Source organism: Plasmodium vinckei (assembly GCF_900681995.1).
Source record: "Plasmodium vinckei vinckei genome assembly, chromosome: PVVCY_09".
In the NCBI taxonomy this organism is placed as follows: Eukaryota; Apicomplexa; class Aconoidasida; order Haemosporida; family Plasmodiidae; genus Plasmodium; species Plasmodium vinckei.
In genome coordinates, this window is record NC_051301.1 from 778,591 (window position 1) to 799,593 (window position 21,003).

At 22.8% G+C, this 21,003-nt stretch overlaps 6 protein-coding genes across 6 annotated transcripts; 4 read left to right on the forward strand and 2 right to left on the reverse strand.

Moving 5' to 3' along the window:
- Positions 1-888: 888 nt before the first annotated feature.
- On the forward strand, positions 889-1,556 carry PVVCY_0902170 (mitochondrial ribosomal protein L37, putative; the record flags this gene model as incomplete). Its single annotated transcript, XM_008626557.1, has 2 exons — positions 889-1,200; positions 1,422-1,556. 2 exons carry the CDS (start codon positions 889-891, stop codon positions 1,554-1,556), a joined length of 447 nt encoding a protein of 148 aa, XP_008624779.1.
- A 960-nt stretch (positions 1,557-2,516) lies between these two features.
- Positions 2,517-6,224, forward strand: PVVCY_0902180 (structural maintenance of chromosomes protein 5, putative; the record flags this gene model as incomplete). The annotated part of the gene is made up of 1 exon (XM_008626558.1): positions 2,517-6,224. One exon carries the CDS (start codon positions 2,517-2,519, stop codon positions 6,222-6,224), a length of 3,708 nt encoding a protein of 1,235 aa, XP_008624780.1.
- Positions 6,225-7,093: 869 nt separating this feature from the next.
- On the forward strand, positions 7,094-7,796 carry PVVCY_0902190 (splicing factor, putative; the record flags this gene model as incomplete). The annotated part of the gene is made up of 3 exons (XM_008626559.1): positions 7,094-7,256; positions 7,407-7,510; positions 7,638-7,796. 3 exons carry the CDS (start codon positions 7,094-7,096, stop codon positions 7,794-7,796), a joined length of 426 nt encoding a protein of 141 aa, XP_008624781.1.
- Positions 7,797-9,740: 1,944 nt separating this feature from the next.
- Positions 9,741-11,582, forward strand: PVVCY_0902200 (endoplasmic reticulum oxidoreductin, putative; the record flags this gene model as incomplete). Its single annotated transcript, XM_008626560.2, has 5 exons — positions 9,741-10,318; positions 10,408-10,754; positions 10,860-11,086; positions 11,209-11,312; positions 11,426-11,582. The coding sequence occupies 5 exons, from the start codon at positions 9,741-9,743 to the stop codon at positions 11,580-11,582; spliced, it is 1,413 nt and encodes a 470-aa protein (XP_008624782.2).
- Positions 11,583-12,154: 572 nt separating this feature from the next.
- Positions 12,155-16,414, reverse strand: PVVCY_0902210 (beige/BEACH domain protein, putative; the record flags this gene model as incomplete). Its single annotated transcript, XM_008626561.1, has 1 exon — positions 12,155-16,414. The coding sequence occupies one exon, from the start codon at positions 16,412-16,414 to the stop codon at positions 12,155-12,157; it is 4,260 nt and encodes a 1,419-aa protein (XP_008624783.1).
- A 518-nt stretch (positions 16,415-16,932) lies between these two features.
- Positions 16,933-18,393, reverse strand: PVVCY_0902220 (conserved Plasmodium protein, unknown function; the record flags this gene model as incomplete). Its single annotated transcript, XM_037634336.1, has 4 exons — positions 16,933-17,343; positions 17,494-18,084; positions 18,206-18,243; positions 18,351-18,393. 4 exons carry the CDS (start codon positions 18,391-18,393, stop codon positions 16,933-16,935), a joined length of 1,083 nt encoding a protein of 360 aa, XP_037490444.1.
- Positions 18,394-21,003: the final 2,610 nt, after the last annotated feature.

The window sequence follows — 21,003 nt, forward strand, 5'->3', positions numbered from 1 at the left end:
TAAATACCATAAATATTTCTGCACAAATGCAAAATTAATTTGTTACACTATAACATAGTACACTATTTGTTATTTTGTTTTTATTTTTTTTGGTTAATGGGGTAAAAAATCATATGATTGATTTTTATCTCCTTCAATTAGCTAGCTTAATAAGAGCGAGCTTTTCTTAACATATGCATACGTCTAATTTTCTTGTTTGTTCATCCATTTTTAATTAAATTAACTATATAATTAAATTATTATTTTTTTTATTATGTTTTTACAATATATTATTTGATTTATTTTCCAACTTTTAATTACCCATAAATTTGAGGGTAACTTCCTTGCACATAATATTTAAAGCATAAACAATTAATATGCACATGCCTCCATTGCAAATAATTTTCTACCATCAAAAGTGAATTATTTAAAAACAAATTATAATTTCGAATTAAGTTAACACACATTTGAATAAAAATTCTATTGACAATTTTACAGCTTTTCTTTTTTTTGTTCATATGCATTATGAATATATAAAAATTGTGTAAACTATTATTTCTATATAATAGAGTGCTTATATATTGTTTTCACTTCATAACAGCTATAGATGGTAGAATAGCGGAACATAATATCTTTTAATTGTAGAAAAAATGTAGCTATAATACCAAAACTAATTGTGTACATTCACATAAATAAATAATAATATTTTTTATATAGAAATATAAATTGTATAAATAAATAGTATATATATGGAATAAGGAGTATACTTATAATTTTGAAATGTGCATGTTTGTATGTAAACAAACCAATAAAAAAATAACATAATAAAGTTTAAATATATTAAGATGTGTTTGAAAATAAAATAAACAGGTGATTATAAAAAATGAAAGCGATATAGCATTAGTTACAATGTTACAAATTTATAAAAATGATATTTTATACTCAAATGCATCCATATTTTCATTATTTAAAAGATCAATTTTTGTAAGTAAATGGAACCTAGCTCCAAAAACAAAGCATGGAAAAAAGGGCCAAGATAAAAAGGCCACTGAAACAGATTCGACTGAAAATAAAGAGAAAGTACATATTTTTAATATTTATAATACTGTTGATAAAGACCATGACATATTACCAGATGATGCATACCCCAAATGGCTATGGAGTCTTGAAAAACCATTGAAAAGTTATGGTGAACTCGCATTGATGTTTTTATATGGAAAGGTAATTATGAAATATTACAAAGTTATTAAAAAACGATGCCAAAGATAAAGTAAAAAAGTCATATAATACCATTATTAATGATTATGCTCCCATGCTCCTTTTGGCTATCACATTTATATGGAGATACGGGCAGCATATCATGTAGTATACCAAATTATCGTATTACATATGAGCATAATTCATATACTTTTATATACATTTTCCTTTTTATTGATTTTTAGAACGTTGAAAATGCTACGGCACAAGACTACCACCGCTTTCGTAGATTACATAACAAAAATATAATCAAGTTGAATAACATGAGATTGAAAAAATCCAAGAGATCAACTGTTAAACCAATTTTTTGGGACCTTTGAATTTGAGAAGGATACAAGAAAGCATATATACTCATATATATGAAGTATTAATAACACACGGTAAAAGTTGAAAAGTTTTTTTTTATTAAACGATTATAAAATAATTTTTTCAAAATTTTCAACCCATGTATTCTTTTTAATTTGCACATATTTGTATTCCCCCTTTATGATGTATTTTATATGTATTACTATTAAGTAATGATATATATATACACATTAATATGCGTATTTTTATGTGTGTACTAGTTAAAAGGGCAGTTTCTTCCTTGCCGTTCAGAATTTTTTTTTATTATATATAGCCAAAAATACTTTATACTTTGGCTGTTTTTACCATTTATAAGCGTTTCAAATTAACAATTAATTCAATGGATAATATTATTTGTATCCACTTTTTTATTATTATAAATATGGTAACAAATCTTATGTATTCATATATTAGTGTATGAAAATTAAAAATATAATGACAACTTTGGCAAGTGCATATTATATCTCCGTTTTAAAATTTAGCAAAAAAAATCCTGTTTATATTTTTTAATAAACTTTATAATGAATTATTGTTATTAAAAAAATGAAAAAAAATATATAAATTTAAAGGAAATAAGAAACTCCCTTAAATTTATTTAGTAATACCCTAGGGAAATATGCATAAGCATATACAATTTTTGGGAGAATAATTAAAAATTTAATGTAATAAGTGTCCTTTTTGTCAAATTAATAGGGGTAATTAGGGAACTCGAGACATAGGTATATACTAATGGCACAACGAAATGTTTAAAGTAAAAACTAAAAAAAAGAAGGCATTTCACCCACATATATATACATAATGAGATTATATGTGCATATGTACATGCCAATAACCATATGATTTTCGAGGTTTCACTAAAATTGAACAAGTGGGAAAGATCGACCATTTTTGATAATTTTTTTTTTAAAGTTGTTACAAAAAATAACAGATAGGAAATGAAATCAACTAACAAAAGAAAAACAAGTAAACCCGAAAATAAACATCATACCAAGAAAAATAAGATAAATGAACAAAATATAGATCTTTCAAATGATAATTGTGAAGTTATTGACTTGCTAGAAGATCTTCCGATACCAAAAAATAAAAAAAAATTGAAATCAAAAGAAAACTCACCTCAAAAAGTACAGTCGGACAAAAAAAATAAAAAGCATCACAATGATAAGAAAGAGACAAATAAACATGAAACAACCAAAAAAACAAAAAAACATAAGAAAAATATTAACATAAATGATAATAGTAAAAGTACGTCAAATTGGTTAGAATCAACTATTTTACAATCATCAAGTGGCAATATTGGGACAGAAAATAATGAGCGTTTGAAAAAACTCAAAAAAGGTGCAATAATTGAAATAACATTATTTAACTGGATGGTTTTTAGTGGCCCTATAAAATTAAAAGCTAGTGAAGGAATTAATTTAATTGCTGCAGCAAATGCAAGTGGTAAGTCTTCTATTGTTTGTGCATTAGTTTTCGGGTTAGGATATAATTCCAGTGTTTTATCTAGAAATAAAGAATTGATAAATTTTATAAAAAAAGGAGAAAAAAAAAGCTTTATAGAAATCATTTTAAAATATGATGAAACAAGAAATGTGTGTGTAAAAAGAATTATGAATATAAATGATAATAAAGTCGAATCTATTTGGCTAGTAAATAATATAAAAACAAATTTCACAAATATTTTAGATATCCAAAAAGAATATAATTTAAATTTAGACAACTTAATCACATTTATGCCTCAAGAAAATGTTAGTAAATTTTCAAGACTAAATCCTGAAGAGTTATTTGAATATACACTTTTAGCAATTGATGGTAATCTCTTAAAAACTTATAAAGAATTAAATGACATTATAAATACTAAACAAATTGGAGAAAAGACGTTGATTATATATGAGCATGAAATTGTTGAAGAAGAAAAACAAATGATTAACTTAGAAGAAAAAAAAGGCAGATTTGATGAGTTAAAAAATCTTATTTATACTGTCAAGTTATATAAAGTTAAAAAACATATGATAATTTTAGAAAGAAAAAGAGAAAGCTTAAAACAATATAAAGTAACAATAGATCAATTATCTAAAGATAAGGATAAACAGTTTAAAGTGGTAAGAACATATTTAAAGGAAATAGAAAAATGCCATAGAATTATAAACAGATTATCATTGAAAGTTAATCAAAAAAAAAGTGAAATAAAAGAAGCCATTTCTAAATATATCATGTGGAATATAAAACTAGACGAACTTGAAGAAGGCATTGTAAAAGAAGAAAAAATTATGGAAGACACTGTTAAAAATTTGTATAATAATTCACATCATGCTAAAGATATAGATAACCAAATTAAAAAAACAAAAAGAGAAATAAAAGAAATAGAAACGTATTTTACTGAAAAAGAAAAAAGTAACAAAAGAACTATTTTACGAGAAAGTGAATTGCAAGATGAATTAAAAGACTTATTAAATGAAAGTAAAACAACTATGATGAAAAAATATAATTTACAATCAGATATAGAATTAATTACAAATAAAATAAAAAGAGCACGAAATTATGAAAATATTCAAGAAGAAAGAATGTTAAATAATATTGATTTTGTTTTTAGAGAAAGAATAATTAATTATAAAAGAAACATTAAAAATATTGTAAGAACACACAACTTAATAAGTGATGAATTTATAGAAGATTTAACAACCAAATATGATGTAACCAAAATATCAAGTCAAAATGAACTTAATAATGCTATTGTTGATGAACTAGCTAAAAGAGATATTTTATATGGACCTATCTGTAAATATATTAAATGCAAAAACCCTGAATTTGATTATATATTAGAATTTTTTTTAAAAAAATATTTTAATAGTTTTCTACTAATTAAAAAAGAAAATCAAGAACTGCTTGAAGCATTATATAAAAATCATAAACTTTCAGTTATCACTATGTCAAAAGAAACTCATGAATTTTGTCATGTAACTAGTGAAATGAAAAAAAGAGGAGTAATATGTTTTTTATATGAATTATTTGAAAGCCCCGAAGTAATCAAACATGGTCTATCAAATTTTTTACCACTAAATATAGCCTTTGTAATAAATGATGATGTAATAAAAAATAAAAGTACAGATGAAATAAACGAGTTTAATAGTTTTATGATAAAAGAATTATCAAAACAATTAAAAGAAGAAATTAATAGTTTATTCTATTTTTGTAGTGATAATGTACATAGATATAAAATAAGTTCATATGACAAAAATATCTATATGCATACTTTTTCATATATAAAAAAATCATGTAATATATTATATAGTATAACAAGCGATGTAGAACGTGATTTAGACATTTTATTTGAAAAAAAACAAAAATGTATTGAAGAATTAACACAAGTAGAAGAAGCTATACACGAACTTGATAAACTCAAAAAAGTGAAAAATGATGAACGTAATAAAATAATTTTAGAAAGAAGTGAAATGAATTTAAAAAAGGAAAAGCTAGTTTCACTAAATGAGGATTTAACAAAATTAAAAAATGATTTAAATGTTTATTTAAAAGGAGAAGATATAATAGACCAAAAAAAAAGAAGCATAACTAAAAATATAACTTTAATAAATGCCGAAAAAATAAAAGTATGTGATGAATATTTTACACTTTTAAAAGAACACGTAAAATGGGATAAAGAATTATTTTCAGAATCTCGTTATCTTAATAGATGGAAAAGATATCTTTCTGTTATCAAAAGTAGAAATGTAGAGAATGAAGAAAAACTCAAAACAACAAAAAATATGATTGATGCTGAAATGACCAACTATACAACATGTTTAAATGATATAAAAGAATTAGAAAATATTATACAGACAAAAAAAAATGCATTAACAGAAAGCGAAATCCAACTTATTGATGAAATTAATTTACCTTTAGAAGAAATTAACAAAAAGCTCCATGAATGTTTTATTCAACAAAGAATATTTCCTGATATTGAAAAAGAAGAAGAAAAATATAACCTTATAGCTATTCAAATACAAAAGCATAAAGATAATATAGAAAATAAAAAAAAAGACATTGAAAAATTAAAAATAGATTTACAAAATTATGATAAACAAATTGAAACTATGATACCTAATTGGGCAAATGAAGTAAATGAATATATTATTTTTTTAAATCACAATTTTCAAAAATTTATGAATTTTATAAATCCAGATTATGATGGGAAAATTGAATTAGTTAAAAAAAATAATAAATATGAGAAATGCCAATTATATGTTAAAGTTAAATTTAAAAAAACTTCCCCATTTTTATCATTGTCTGTGTCTCATCAATCTGGAGGGGAAAGATCATTAAGTACTATGATATACATATTATCAATTCAAAAATTAACAAAAAATGGATTTTATGTTCTTGATGAATTAAATCAAGGTTTAGATCAAGTAAACGAAAAAAAAATCTTTGAATTACTTTCATGTTTATCCAATCCAACAGTATATGAACAACATTTTTTACACCAATATAATTACAAATATATAAATATCGACTATAAATCAAAACCACAATATTTTATATTAACCCCACAAGTTATTAGAAATATACCATTCAAGGATATAACTGTTCATTACCTCTTCAATGGCTTTGGTGTGATTGAAAATCAGTTTGATGATTTACTTTATTAAACAAAGAAAACAAAAGAATTGGAAATTATGAAATATTGTTACTATGCCCCCAATTTGCATCCTTCCGTCGTATTTTCTTACTTTTTATTTCACCATTTTTAATTTTTTCACTATTTTTTTTTTTATTTTTTTATTATTTTTTTTTACTTTTTTATAATTTTTTCGTTCTCCCAACTTACCCATTATTCATACTTGTAAATTTTTTAAAACACAAAAAATTTAATATCATTTGCATTCTAAATAGGAAATAAAAAAAATGACAATATTTCCCATAAAATAGGAGGGTAAAGAATATATATAAAACAAAAAAAAACACAACTATATATTAACAAATTATTTTAAGCATTAAATATAACCCCTATATTTATACATTTTTATATGCAATTTTTTTGTAACGTTTTTTTTTTTTCTCTATAAATGTTTTATATAGGAATATGCGTATTCGTGAGAAATACGAATTATTTTTTTTCCAATTTAAATAAAAAAATTAAATAAATAAATGTATGTTTTTTTAAATAATTTAGGTTTCAAAAAAATTAATGAAAAATAAAAATTTGTTTGCTTTTTTTTTAAATTATTAAAGAGTAAATTACAAATATGTATAGATAATTAACAAGGTTGTTGAGGATCCCTATATGCAGATAAATTATAATCCAAGAGTTTGATAATTATAAAAAAAAAAATCAATCATAAAAATTATGAGCAATATTTATATGCCTATACAAATTGTATGAGAGAAAAATATTTATAAATTTTATCTCAATGAGTACATAAAATAAAAATATTACAAACAATAATATTTTCAATAAAACCACAATTTAACTTTTTTTTATAATTTGAAAAGTATACATATTTAGAAACAAACTAACATGGATTCATCAGATGGCGCAAATAATTCCGATGCTCAGGAAAATACAACAGAAGTTAATGCAAAAATATTTCCATTAGCATCTCCCGAATTGACTAATCAAATCTTAGACGTCATACAAAGGGCGACTGTGTACAGACAACTTAGGAGAGGCGCAAATGAAGGTAAGAATAAAAAACAAAAAAAATAAAAATAATAAACAAACTATAAAACATCTAGTATACGTGTTAAAACTATGTTATGCTTTCCCCAATACAGTAATCATTGAATTATTCAATATTATCACAATTCACATCCATATATTTTTTTTTCAGCTGTTAAAAGTTTGCATAAGGGAATATCGGAATTAGTAGTTTTAGCAGCAGATGCTAAGCCATTAGAGATTATTTCTCACATCCCCTTAGTTTGTGAAGATAAGGTATGTAGTTTAAAAAAATATATGCATGCATACTATATTATAATTAAACTTGCTATGAAAAATGTGACTACATCATACACGTTATTTTGTATATTTATTTATTTACTTATATTTTTATACCTTTTAGAACACCCCATATGTGTATGTTAGAAGCAAAATGGCGTTAGGACGTGCTTGCGGAATATCAAGATCCGTAATAGCAACTTCAATAATTACAAAAGATGGATCACCATTAGAAACCCAAATAACAGAATTAAAAGATTTAATAGAACAAATGTTAATATAATTTATATATTTTTAAAAATTTTGTTTTTTTATCTAAACATATAATTTTTATTAGTTTTTATTTTCATTGAATTGCAAATCGAATCATTTTTTTTTATACAACTAATATGTTAAAGTCTATAATATGTGCTCATATTCTTACATGCTTAAATGCATTTAACTTTAAACACAACAATTATTCATATATAAGAGTAAATATTAACAACCTTTTAATATATAATTATGTTTATTTTTTCACCCAAACTATATGCTACCCCAATTTAAGTTTGTACATTTTCAGCCATACAAAGGATAAAATGCTAGACATAATATTTATATTAGCAAAAATGTTTATGCATCAAATATTTCGTTAACTAATAATATGTGTCTCATAACAGAATGTGATATTTACATTTTAATCGGAACAATTAAATAACAAAATGTATAGCTAATATTTTGCATATATAAAATAATAATCCATAAGTCTTAGCAATACATACAAAGGTTATAACTTTTTTTTTTTTTTTTTTTTAAATCGTCGAGACACAAATATTGTTGGGAATAAAATAATGTTAGTCTATAAATATTTATACATTTCTAAACCAGCAAAAAAAAAAAAAAAAAAAATAGTGGACATTTATATCAATAAAAAAGTCGAAAATGATAAGAAGCGGATATATACATGCTTATTTGATAATAAATAAGACCCTTAAATTTTAAGAAGTTTTAACAAGTTTTACAAGTTTAAGAAGTTTAATAAGTTTAACACATTTTACAAATTTTAATTAAAGTTGCAAGCACTTATGCTATCATATCATACGATCCCTTGTCTGCTTATACGATTTTCATTAATATATATATATATACTTTGGTAGGGGTATGGGTATGCATTTTTCCCTTTTGAAATAATTAAACATAATAAAAATTTATGTATAAAAATTATTATATAAACATTTAAAAATATTAAATATTTGATAAATAAAAAAATATAATTAATTTTATTGAGAACATATTTTGGCATATATATAAATTGTAACTTATCCTATTTCCTTTTTTTTTTGTATAATTTTTTTTTTTTTTTTTACAAAAGTACATAAAAAAATATATTGCAAAAATAAACTAATATAGCAACGATAAAAAAATTAAAACATACTTTTATAATAATAATGATAAAAATTTATATTTCCAATTAAAGAATAAAAAGTATTTAAAAGAAATGATTTTTATGATTTCTAATTTTTATTCATTTATTTATATGTTTTTGTATTTTTATATATTTGTATATTTGTATTATTTTCATTATAAAAATGATATATTACATAGATATAATGATAGGCTTATAAAATTTATTGTTTTAATTATATATAAAATAATTTATAGAATACCTACTATATTTTATAATTCAATCTTTTATTAATTTTTAGTATTATATGAATATTATTATATATTATGCATATCTGGGCATTTTAAATGTATGAGTATTATTTTCATTTCCTTTTTTTTTTGATAATAAAATTTGTTTGATAATTTTACATACCTGTACATTATTTCCTATCCTTATATTTTATTTGATTTTTTTTTATATCCTTCATTGAGTATGATTCTTCTTTAACATACATCCATTTTTATATTCCAATAAGTTTATAAAATGGGGTACTCGTCCCTTAAAATTTTAAAACACTAATAAGTTGCAAACCGCATTCAACAAATTCATATACATACATTCCATCATATATCTCTTCACATATATATATATACGTCAGATTGTCCACCATTTGCAATTACTATTCATTTTATGCAATTCGAATATATGTCTTATTTGATTTCAAACAAATTGAAACTCTTTTATTTGCCCTAACAAAACAAAAACATTCATACTTAAAGGTGTGTGAATGCATATATATACATAACCAAGACATGCATATAGAAATGTAGGATTAAATAAATTATATCAGATACATCGAATATGAAGATTTATTTAATTTCATATGTCGTCCCTCTTATGGTATTTTTATTATATACCTTGTTAAAGGATCAAAGGGGGTTCTCACAATATAACGATTACTTAATTTCAAAAATAAATGATGCATTATTATATTTTAATATATATGAAATAAAATTCCCAGATAGTTATAAAAATAATGAAAAAATTTTAGGATTACATATTCAGGACATTGAAGAAGATTCACGTGTAGCATATGAAATATTAAAAGAATTAACACAAAAAAATTATTTTCGAATATTTAAAGTTAATTTACATATTCCATGTAAACTTCAAAAAATCAGTGAAAAATGTAATGAAAAAACAAAATGTAGTGTTTGTGAATGTACCGAAGATGAAATACCTTACAATTTTAGAACAAATGAAGTTGAAATTATACATGATCAATATGCTCAAGAAGATTTAAAACAAACTTTTATAGCTAGTAAATTATATAAAGATATATTAGGAACTTATGATCCTTCTGATGAAGGCTTTTTATCTTATGTTGATTTGATTTATAACTCTCCTTCTTATACTGCCTATGAAGGGAAAAGCATATGGTACTTACTCATTTACATTTTTCACAATAACAAACTATACTTTATATACCCATACATATATCACATTATTTTATTTCCATTCTTTACAGGAATCGAATATATTTAGAGAATTGCTTTCAAGATGGTGAAAACAATACATGCACAGAGATGAACAATTTTTATAAAATTATATCAGGAATGCAATCATGTATTGCAGCTCTATCTTCAGAATATTATTACTTGAAAAACGATTTTGTTTTTGGTGATATACATACTGATAATACAATTAAAAATCATTATATTAAAAAAATAGACTATGATTATAATATATCATTTTTTAAAGAAAAATTAGCTTTATATCCTGATCGGATTGAAAACTTATATTTTACTTTTGCCATATTGTTACGAGCTTTATGTCGATTGAAACCTCTTTTTAGCCAATGTAAATGCAATTCAGGTAGGGTTCAACACTCTGAAAATTGTTTGAAAATTGTTTGAAAATGTTTTCATAATTATACAAGACACTTTTACACATATTCCCATTTTTCACTCCCCATTTTAGGCATTAAAGAAAACGACAAGAGTGCATTCAACCTTTTAAATGAATTTCTCGGGAAACATTATCATTCATGTTCTTCAGAGGAATTCCTTGAACCAATATTTCCAAATCATGGAAAAGAAATCTTATCAAAATTTATAAATATAACAAGCATCTTAGATTGTGTTCCTTGCATTAAATGCAAACTTCACGGAAAATTAAAAACAACAGCTTTACAAATAGCTTTAGTGGTATGTAAATAAAACAAGCCACAAAATCTTTTCATAATTATGACCCAATTTTCTATATATTATAATGCTAACAAATTTCAATATCTTTCAAAATTATTATTTTTCTTTTTTCCATTTTATAGGAAGGAGTAGGTCACGAGCATATTGGCTCCCTTGAAAGAAATGAAGCAACTGCTTTAATAAATGCTATATACCATTTTGCTGATGCGATCTTAATTATCAAAAAGTGAGTCCTCAAACGGATGATATGGCTTGCCCATGTTACATATGCTCATATGTCACATACTATATTTTCACGTGTCATATTTTTACATGGCCTATTTTTGCATTTTTGTTCAGGTTTGAAGAGCGACTGAAATTGAAGAAAACGCTATTTATATTTTATGTAGTATCCGTTACGCTGTTCATACTTTTAGTATTGCTCTCCGTTATCTATATAACCCTAAGAGCTCGCGAGAAAAAACAAAAAGTTAAATCAGCAAAAAAAAATCCATAAACCCATAAAATTTCCTACGCGTATGGAGGGCTAATTCGCGTTGTCTACATGTAATTATTGTATGTTATGCATATATATATGTTTATTATTTGCTTGCTTATTTATTTATCTCTTACTTATTTACATGTTTAGTTACTTATCCATTTATCATTTGCTATTTCTTTGTTTTATTTCATACTACATTGCATAGTTCGTTAAAAAAAAAAATAAAATTTCAAGAAATATGTGTGGGAAAATTTTTCTGTTTAATTATTAATATTTACATTTTTTTTAAACATGTTTTCATAATTATATAATTTGCTTTTTTTCGAACTAAAAATATTTGAACCATAAAAATGGTATAACATAAATTAATTAAGTAAAAATTTGAAAAAATTTGAAAAAGTTTGAAAAATACAAATTTAGGGCATCACATGATTCAAATGAATAAATGAATAGGCGGTGACGAAATTTTTCAAATTGTAGTAAACACAAAAGGCGTAAAAAAATAAGTAACTAAGTAAGTAGATAGATAGCTAAATGAATGAACATGGCAGGTCTAAATTATAGAGGTATCTCCCATACTTTTGGGACTAATACTTTTTGTGAATTTCAATGTCCCCGTTTAAGTTCGTAAACATGATGTGGCTACAAACGGATTGCTCATCCAATGCATTTGCATTTTCGGCATCTCCAAGAGAATTAAAATTATAATTTAAAAAATTTATATAAGTCGGATTAGAAATTGAACAAGGATTATTTAAAACATTTAATTTAGATGCTACTTTATTATCTAAAAAATTTATAGAAAACCTTATAGGTTCAAAAAGGATTTTCCCAACAGAATTAACAGTACATAAATGCTGTTTATATGATGATGCTGTCACTATTCTATCATTATTATTTTGTTTTAAATTATTATTTATCGTATCTGAAAATTTGTTTATCCATTTCTCTGCTCTTATATCATAAAAATATAAACTTTTATTTTCATCAAGACATAAAATATTATTATCATTAACTAAAGAAGAATATATAATATTACATGATCTATTTGAAAATACATAATTCATATTTTTTTTTATTTTTTTTTCAAATAAATGTTGAGAATGTGTATAACTTTTATTTATACAATCTAAATAAGTTTCTTCATTACTATTATCATTATCAAATAGTAAATTGCTCATATTTTTTTTCACTTTTTTTTTTAAATTAATATTATAATTTTTATCTTCATATCCATTTACAAGAGGCTCAAACTTATAGTCAGGTAAAAAATTGTTTGAAAATGGCATAGATAGAATATTTCCAAAACCTATTCCATTTATTATATTATTTATATAATTTTTTGTATTATGACTATTAGTTGCAAAATTTTTTATAAATTGATTAGAATTATTAACATTGTTTAGTACCGTTTTAGGGGGCATTCTAATATCAAATAAGCTTATTTCATCTGATCTTGTAAATAATAATTTATTTTTTAATTCTATATTTTTTATTGAACTATTAAAATTGTCATAAGTTTGTAATATTTCAAAATTATTTTCTACATCTATTAATTGTATAGTTTCATCATAAGACCCAGTTGCCAAATAATTATTATTATAACTCATACAACTAATAGTATCATTATGTATTTTTTTTTTAATTAATTTGTTGTAAACATTTTCATTATTTCCAACATTTATAATATTTTTATTATCCCCTTCTTCATTTTCACCTGTACAATATTTATAATTAAAAACGTCGTCAAAGGATGAGCAGATTGAACTTCCATCACAACTATCGTCATCATTGTCATCCTTGTCATCCTTAGAGAGGCTTCCTAAATCGGAGTCTGCATTTTTTATCGATTTTGTTGTTTTCCCTTTTATAGTATCATATTTATTATCGCCAACCTTTTTTATGACCCCTTGAGTATTCATAAAAATTAAATTTCCATTTATTGTACCCATAATAAAATTTGTATTTATATTAGTTAGACAAGAAAATGTTTCATCACATAATTTTAAAGATATTATATTTTTATTATTTTTATTTTTACAACTTAATAAATCATAACAATCAATAATTTTAATAAATCCATTCTCACAAATAAAACAAATATTATTATTATCATTAGAACATACACCTTTTATATTACATGGTATATTATCTACTTTTTCTAACTTCCATAAATGTGTTTTAAAATAATTTGAATAATTATTTCCTTTTTTTTTTTCATCAAATTTATTATCAATCGAATAGTCATCAACAGTTATAACTCCATCACAATTTTCAACATAAAGATTATTATCACTCTCTTCACTTTTATCTGAATGATCATCATTATTTGAATTATATATTTCACTATTTTCTACACTATCCTCTTGATTTGAATTATCTATACTACTATCATAATTTTCTGGTCTTCGTTTTTTTGATTTTTTTTTTTGATAATAAATATCCTCTAAAAGTTCTATAATAGCTGGTGAATAATACCATGGAAAATTATTTATATTTTTATTTAATTCAAAAGATATATTTGATTTTTTTTGTATATGACTTTCTTTAAATAGTTGATAAGGACATTGTCCAAATTCATGCAATTGTGTTTTCAAAGCTTTTGATGACATTGAAGTTATTAATGATTTTATTTGATGTTTAAAATTCTGTTCAACATTATTATCTTCCCCATATTGTTCTGCATGAGGTTGTAATGCTAATAATTGTTTTTGTAAGCCTGTTATATTTGATTTCAATTTTTCAAATCCACTTGTATTATTATTATTTACTTCTTTATAAGTTTTATAATTCATAGATAATTTTTCATATAAAATGGCATGCATATATGTTAATGGGTGAAATAAATTTATGTTGTCTCTAGCAACTTGTCCCTTTTGTTTATATCCAAATATTAGGTTAATCCATTCATGTAAATTTTTATTAACATAATTACTTTCCATTGCATTTTTCATGATTGTTAGAAAATCATTTGCATTGTTACACCAACTAGGTAATATAACATCCTCTAAATTTCCTTCACTTGTTTGTATACTTAAATAGTTTTTTAAAAAATGCTCATTGTTTTCATATAACTCAGGTATTAATTCAATAAAAGATGAATTAGCATTTAATGCTGTATTAAATGTAGTCTCAATCGATACAAACATTCGTGAAAGAGTATCAAATTTCCCACTTTGTAATTTTAATTGACATTCTGGATATATTCTTATTAAAAAATATACAACATATGCTAAAGTAGAATAATGAGATCCAAAAAAATATTCATGGTCATGCATTTTTTCAATCAATGAATTTAATCGATTTTCATTTAAACAACCAACTGGTTTTGTTAAATCTCTATAAACCTTTTCATTATTTAAATTTATTTTTTTACTTGAATAATCAGATAAAATCCATGGAAATACTGGATATTGAGAAAAATCTTTTCTACTTCTACCAGATATACAATTTAAAAAATCAATATATTCATAATTTGTAATTAATCCATTTGCCCATTTATCCATAACTAGATGTAAAAATTCGGGATTATCATCAATAAGTAAACATTCAGGTTTTATATTCTTTAACACATTCAATATTATCTGTCTTTCATTATAACTTACAAATTCTACATATAAAGATTTATATTTTTTACTTGGGTGATCAAATATTATTTCTAATGAATTTGGTTTCATTGTTATAATTCTTTTAAATACATGTAATATTTTATCGATTTCCCATTTTTTTTCTTTTTTATTTGTAAAATTGGGATTAGGTTGAAAATATATATATTTATTTGTTATATTTAATATCCCTTTCATTTTAACAAGAGGTGATATTTTAAAAACCCAAAATCCTTCCATTTTATTTGAAATAATTGTTTCATGTAAACTTATACTACTAATATCAAACTTTGTACCTTCAGATAATTTATCTATTATGTTTTGTACATATAATTCTAAATTTATTTCTTTTCTTTCTACCTCTTCATTATTATTATTATTCACATTTACACCTTGAGATATTTCTGAACTACCACCTATATCATTTTCATTTCCTATTCCCATTAAATTTCTTTGACGATTTTTTTTTTCTTTAATTAATATTTCCATTTGTTTTTCATGTATAATTATTGCACTCTTTATTTTTACAACAATGTTATAAATCAATTTTATTTTTTTATTCATCAAACTTGCTCCATCACATTTAAAGGAGCATAGAAAAACATTCGATAAACCATTCTCAGATCCTTCACCATATTTATTCACAATATTCTTTTTTTCATTTAAAGATATGTCTTCCCCTTTTTTATCCAATGTACTGTTATTACTCATTGCCGATTTTATTTCTTGGCTATTTGAAAAAGCAAAACCAGCATCATTAACATCCCCTCCTTCACCTTCACCAAAATTGTTTAAAATTTTTTCAAATATATTTATATGCTCATCTATATTATGGTTATCAATATTCTTTATTTCATTAGTATAATCATTGTAATAATTATTCATAATCCCAATTGCTCTCCTACTTTTCCTGTCATAAGTAAATTGGGATGTACATCTAGTTTTTTTCCCATGTATAGCTGTTTTTATTTTTACAATTTCAGATGTTCTTATTACTATCTCATTTTGGATTTCATATAATTTTATATTTTCTAATTTTTTAAATGAAAATTTTAATACATCTTCATTATTATTATATGGCTCAAAAATCAACGACTTTGAACATAATCTCAATCTACCTCTACTTTCACTCGTACTATTATTTCCTTCTACTTTTTTCATTACTGCTAATATATCATCAATATATTCTTCATCCTCCTCTAAAAAAAGTAAATTAAAACACCTACTCTTTCCTTTTTCCATTTTTCCATATATCACCCTTATTCAGCTATTCCTCTTTTTTTTATATCTCTATTTTATAAAATCAAATATAATAATATAATTAGATATTTGATTTTTATTTTAATTTTTGTAGGAATCCCCTATATTTCACTTACATTTCCTTTCATGTAAAAAATATAACCAAAAAAAAAAAAATTAATTAAAAAAATAAACAAACGAACAAATATTAATTTCCCTCTATACATACGCATGAATTTGTTATGACCTCATATTGAGAGCGTAAACATATTACTTGAAAATAATCAAGCATTTTTTTTTTTTTTTTTTTTTTTGCAAGTAATATTATTATTTATTAGTAAAAGTTTTAAAAAAATACAAAAATAAAGATTTTCTCCTTTTAATGGATAAACCTTTACTCAAATGTACATCCATATATCTTTGTGATGAAAATATTAATTCAAGTAAAAAAAATATGACACAAAAAAATAATGTATATATGTATGTATAGTATGTAATAATTTTCAACCGGAATGGTGTGACTACTTTTTTTGATTTCGTTGCATCCTAAATTTATGCAATTCTAATAGTTCATTATTTATTGTGCTATATTCTTTTAATTGGTCAGTCATATTTATTTTAGCCATGTCTGTATTGTTTTTGGAATATGTCACACAATTAGTAATATCTTTTTCATTTTTATAAGTTTTATTTAAAAGAGAATTATCAACTTTTTCACAATCAGTTTTAAGCAACTTATTTTTTAATTCTACATTTTTATTGTTACTATTTATACTACTATAATTATTATTCGGTTTTGTTTCAGCATTCTCAATCAATTCATATAATTGCGATTGCGCACATATAGGATCATCAAATGTTTTAGTGCTCCATACTTTTAATTTTCTTCCCGTCCTTTTGCATAAAACACATATGCATGGGAGGTTCGTTATCTATATTAGGAAAAAAAAAAAAGTGATGCCACAAATGAGTATGTAGTCATGTAGTCGTATAATAACCATACATACTACTGCCTTACATGCACATGCTAAAATTAGAAATATTTCGTAAAATTTTTTTTTTTTTTTTTGCTTCTTATTTACCTTATATGTGTTCATAAATATTATTGCATCTTGGTCATGCTCATCTCTTTGCCAAAAAATAAAGGAGTCTTTTATTATTTCTTGAATCGTTTCATTATTCCATATATCTCTATTTAATTTTAATGAATCAAATTCCGAGTTTTGTATATTTACTATAATATATTTATTTTCAATTTTTGATTTTTTTCTCACTTCTTCTAATGATAAAGGACAAATTAAAAACTCAGGAGGAGAAAAAAGTTTACCAATTGTATCTCCTAATTCTATTTTTGTTTTTTTTATATTTTTATTTTTATCATTAAAATGTACAAAATTTATATTATCCATATCATTAATTAAAGCTTGACTAAAATGTTTATCTGGTTCTCTAACATATTCTTCATATTCTGTATTATTACCATTATTAGTTTCTTTTATTTTTTCTCTCTCTGTAGTTTCATACCCTATTGCATCGTCTGCTGTTCCTTCGATACTTGTTTGTCCTCCACAATTTATTTCGCTAGCTACTTGGCTATTTTCATTCTGTAAAGCTACATCCCCATTTATTTCATAATATAATTTTATTGCACTATCACTATCCCCATTACACATCTGAAAAGAAAACCAAAAGGTGGCAAAATAAAATTGAGTATATAAATTGGCATAAAACAAAATATCTCATATTTAACTATCTATTCACTATATTTTTTTTTATTTTTTAATAAATACGTACCTCTAAATAGTACAAAGCTGTTTCCTCCGTTGTACCTTCTGTTCTGATCGTAAAAATGAAAAGGATTTAAAAGCATGTTCATTTTGTGTACCCTCATTTAAATATGGAACACGTATGTACATAAATATATGCATATATCCTTTACCAATAGCTAACAAGAATTTATCAATTTCACTTTTAGAAATCATTTTTGTATTTGTGCCAAAAAAAGTAAATCCTATGAGAACCCCCTTAAGGTTAATATAAGCTGAGTAGCATATAATAATTCTACTTCCTTTTTTTCCTTATTTTTTTTTTCTTCCTTTTTAATAGATATTGTAAATCCTGCTATCCTATGTATGTAATAAGCGCATATTGATCATTTAATTTTTATTAAGTATAAAATACTTTATTAACACAAATTAGACACAAATAATATAACAATATAGTTACGATTAAAATATAATTCTTATAAATAAACACGATATTCACATGTTTTCTTCGAATTCACTTTGGGTATTTATTATATACATATATATATATAATGCATACATAGGCAAATGCTTTTAGGGAATATATATATATGGATACTGTGTTATAATTACACAAGTAAAAATGAATTACAAAAAAAATATAATTAAAATAATAATGGTCATATTTTTAAAAAGAAAATATAAATAATTGAAAAATTTTTTTAAAATTAATTAAAGTGATTTATTTTTGTTTTTTTAGTAATGTAAAAGTATCTTATTTTTTTTATTTCCCCTTCACACACTTTGGTATTTAAAAATTTATTTGCACACTAAAAAATAAGGGAAAAAACATATACTGTTTCATGGTTTTAAATACAAAGTAGTTATTTTAAAAAAACAAATATTATCTTATTATGTATAACATATTTATATTTATCGAATTTTCTATATTTCTAAATATATTTGTTTTGTTTTTCCCATTTTTATTATTTTACTTTTTTATTTTTTTTTTTTTTTTTCGCTATTAAATTTAGCTAGTTGTATAACGTAGGTCTTATGACAGCCAATGCCTTAACAAAGTTTTACAAAATTAAAGAATTATATTTTAACCATGTTGTAAAAAATGGAAAATATTTGAATATTTACATGTTCATTAATTATAAACATATTCAATGTATACATATATCCATTTGTCATATAACCACGCTTTATATATTTTAACTAATATAAGCTTATTGCTATAAAAAAGGGTATATATATATTAATTTTATTCCATTTTTGATATACAATATTGAATATATATAATGAAAAAATACCATTTGTTAAGGGAACATATTATACAAAATATATGTAACAACCACATACCCTATGCTATACATATATTGTATATATATGTATAAATATGCATAAATATATAATGGCTGTTCAATAATAAAATTCATAAAAAATGGAAAAATTATAACGTTGTGTGACATTGTAGAGCTTGCTCTCCTTTTTTACGGTGCTTTTAATGAAATATTTATTTATATATATTATTAAATAGTTTGAAAATTTTCACAGTTTTATCACTGAACAAAGCAAAACATTTATAGCACATAACCATATATTTAACCATTTCCATAACCCCATAAGTTGAAATACCTTTTATTTGTGTATAGTACCATTTTAAGTCTACTTTGCCAAAGTATTACAAAATAAATAAATACTGTTTTATGCTTACCCTGATTTTATTTAAAAAAAATTATTTCTTACTAATGAAAATTATTCTATTAACAATAAATAAAAGAATGATGTTAAAATTTTAATTATGTAAAAAATTATGTACAACCATAAATATTTTTATAATATTGAAAAAGTATATAAAAATATAGTAAACCATAATTAATGCTATATTATATATGCTTATGAATTAATTAAAAATTAATTAAGCATATTATATATATACTAATATTTTTTTGATAGGTTTTTTTATAATTTTTTTTACTAAAAATTAATAAATAATATTTATTTGTATTCCCATCAATTTTTAACATATATATTTAATATAAAATTATGTAATTAATAATTTTTTTTTAATAATTGCTTTTTCATATTGGCTTCCTCTTTTTTAACACTTGATTCTAAAATTAATAATATTTTGTTTTACTAGTTAAGGATAAAACAATATGCCACCCTTTATATGTATATGTAATATTTTATAAATTAAAAATTATTTTGTTTTTCTATATTATTTTTCACTATAATGAAAGCATGTAGAAGAATATTATTTTTTTTATTCACCAATTAAAATATATATATCCCATAAATATAATTAATATAGAACAATAAAAGTGAAAATATTTTTGAAAAATTATAGAAATATATTATATATTTATTTTTTATTGAGAAAGAATATATATCAAGAAATTAAAATAAAAAGGGGAAAACCACCGTTTTTTATGAAATCTCAAGCCATCAAAATTAGTAACAAAAAATACAGAAAAATATATTTATACTAATTTATAACATATTATAAGGAAATAATTAATCAAAATTTGGGCAGAGCCCCCATCAATATAAATTTTATAAAAACTAATATATAGGAAATACATTTTTGAATTAAAATTTTAAGTCAATTTTCATGTAATAGACACATAAGAACGGAGAAATACCAATGCTACTTTAAAAAAATTAATAAAATGAGTCGTATAGAGAATACATTGTGTAAATATATTATTCAAAATTAACACTTTTTTTTATTTCATTGTTAATATGAAATGATTTATTTTTATAACACTATTGTGGTTATGGGTAATGACAATAAAAAAAAAAATGTAACAAATGGGAATGCAAGCAAAATAAACAAAC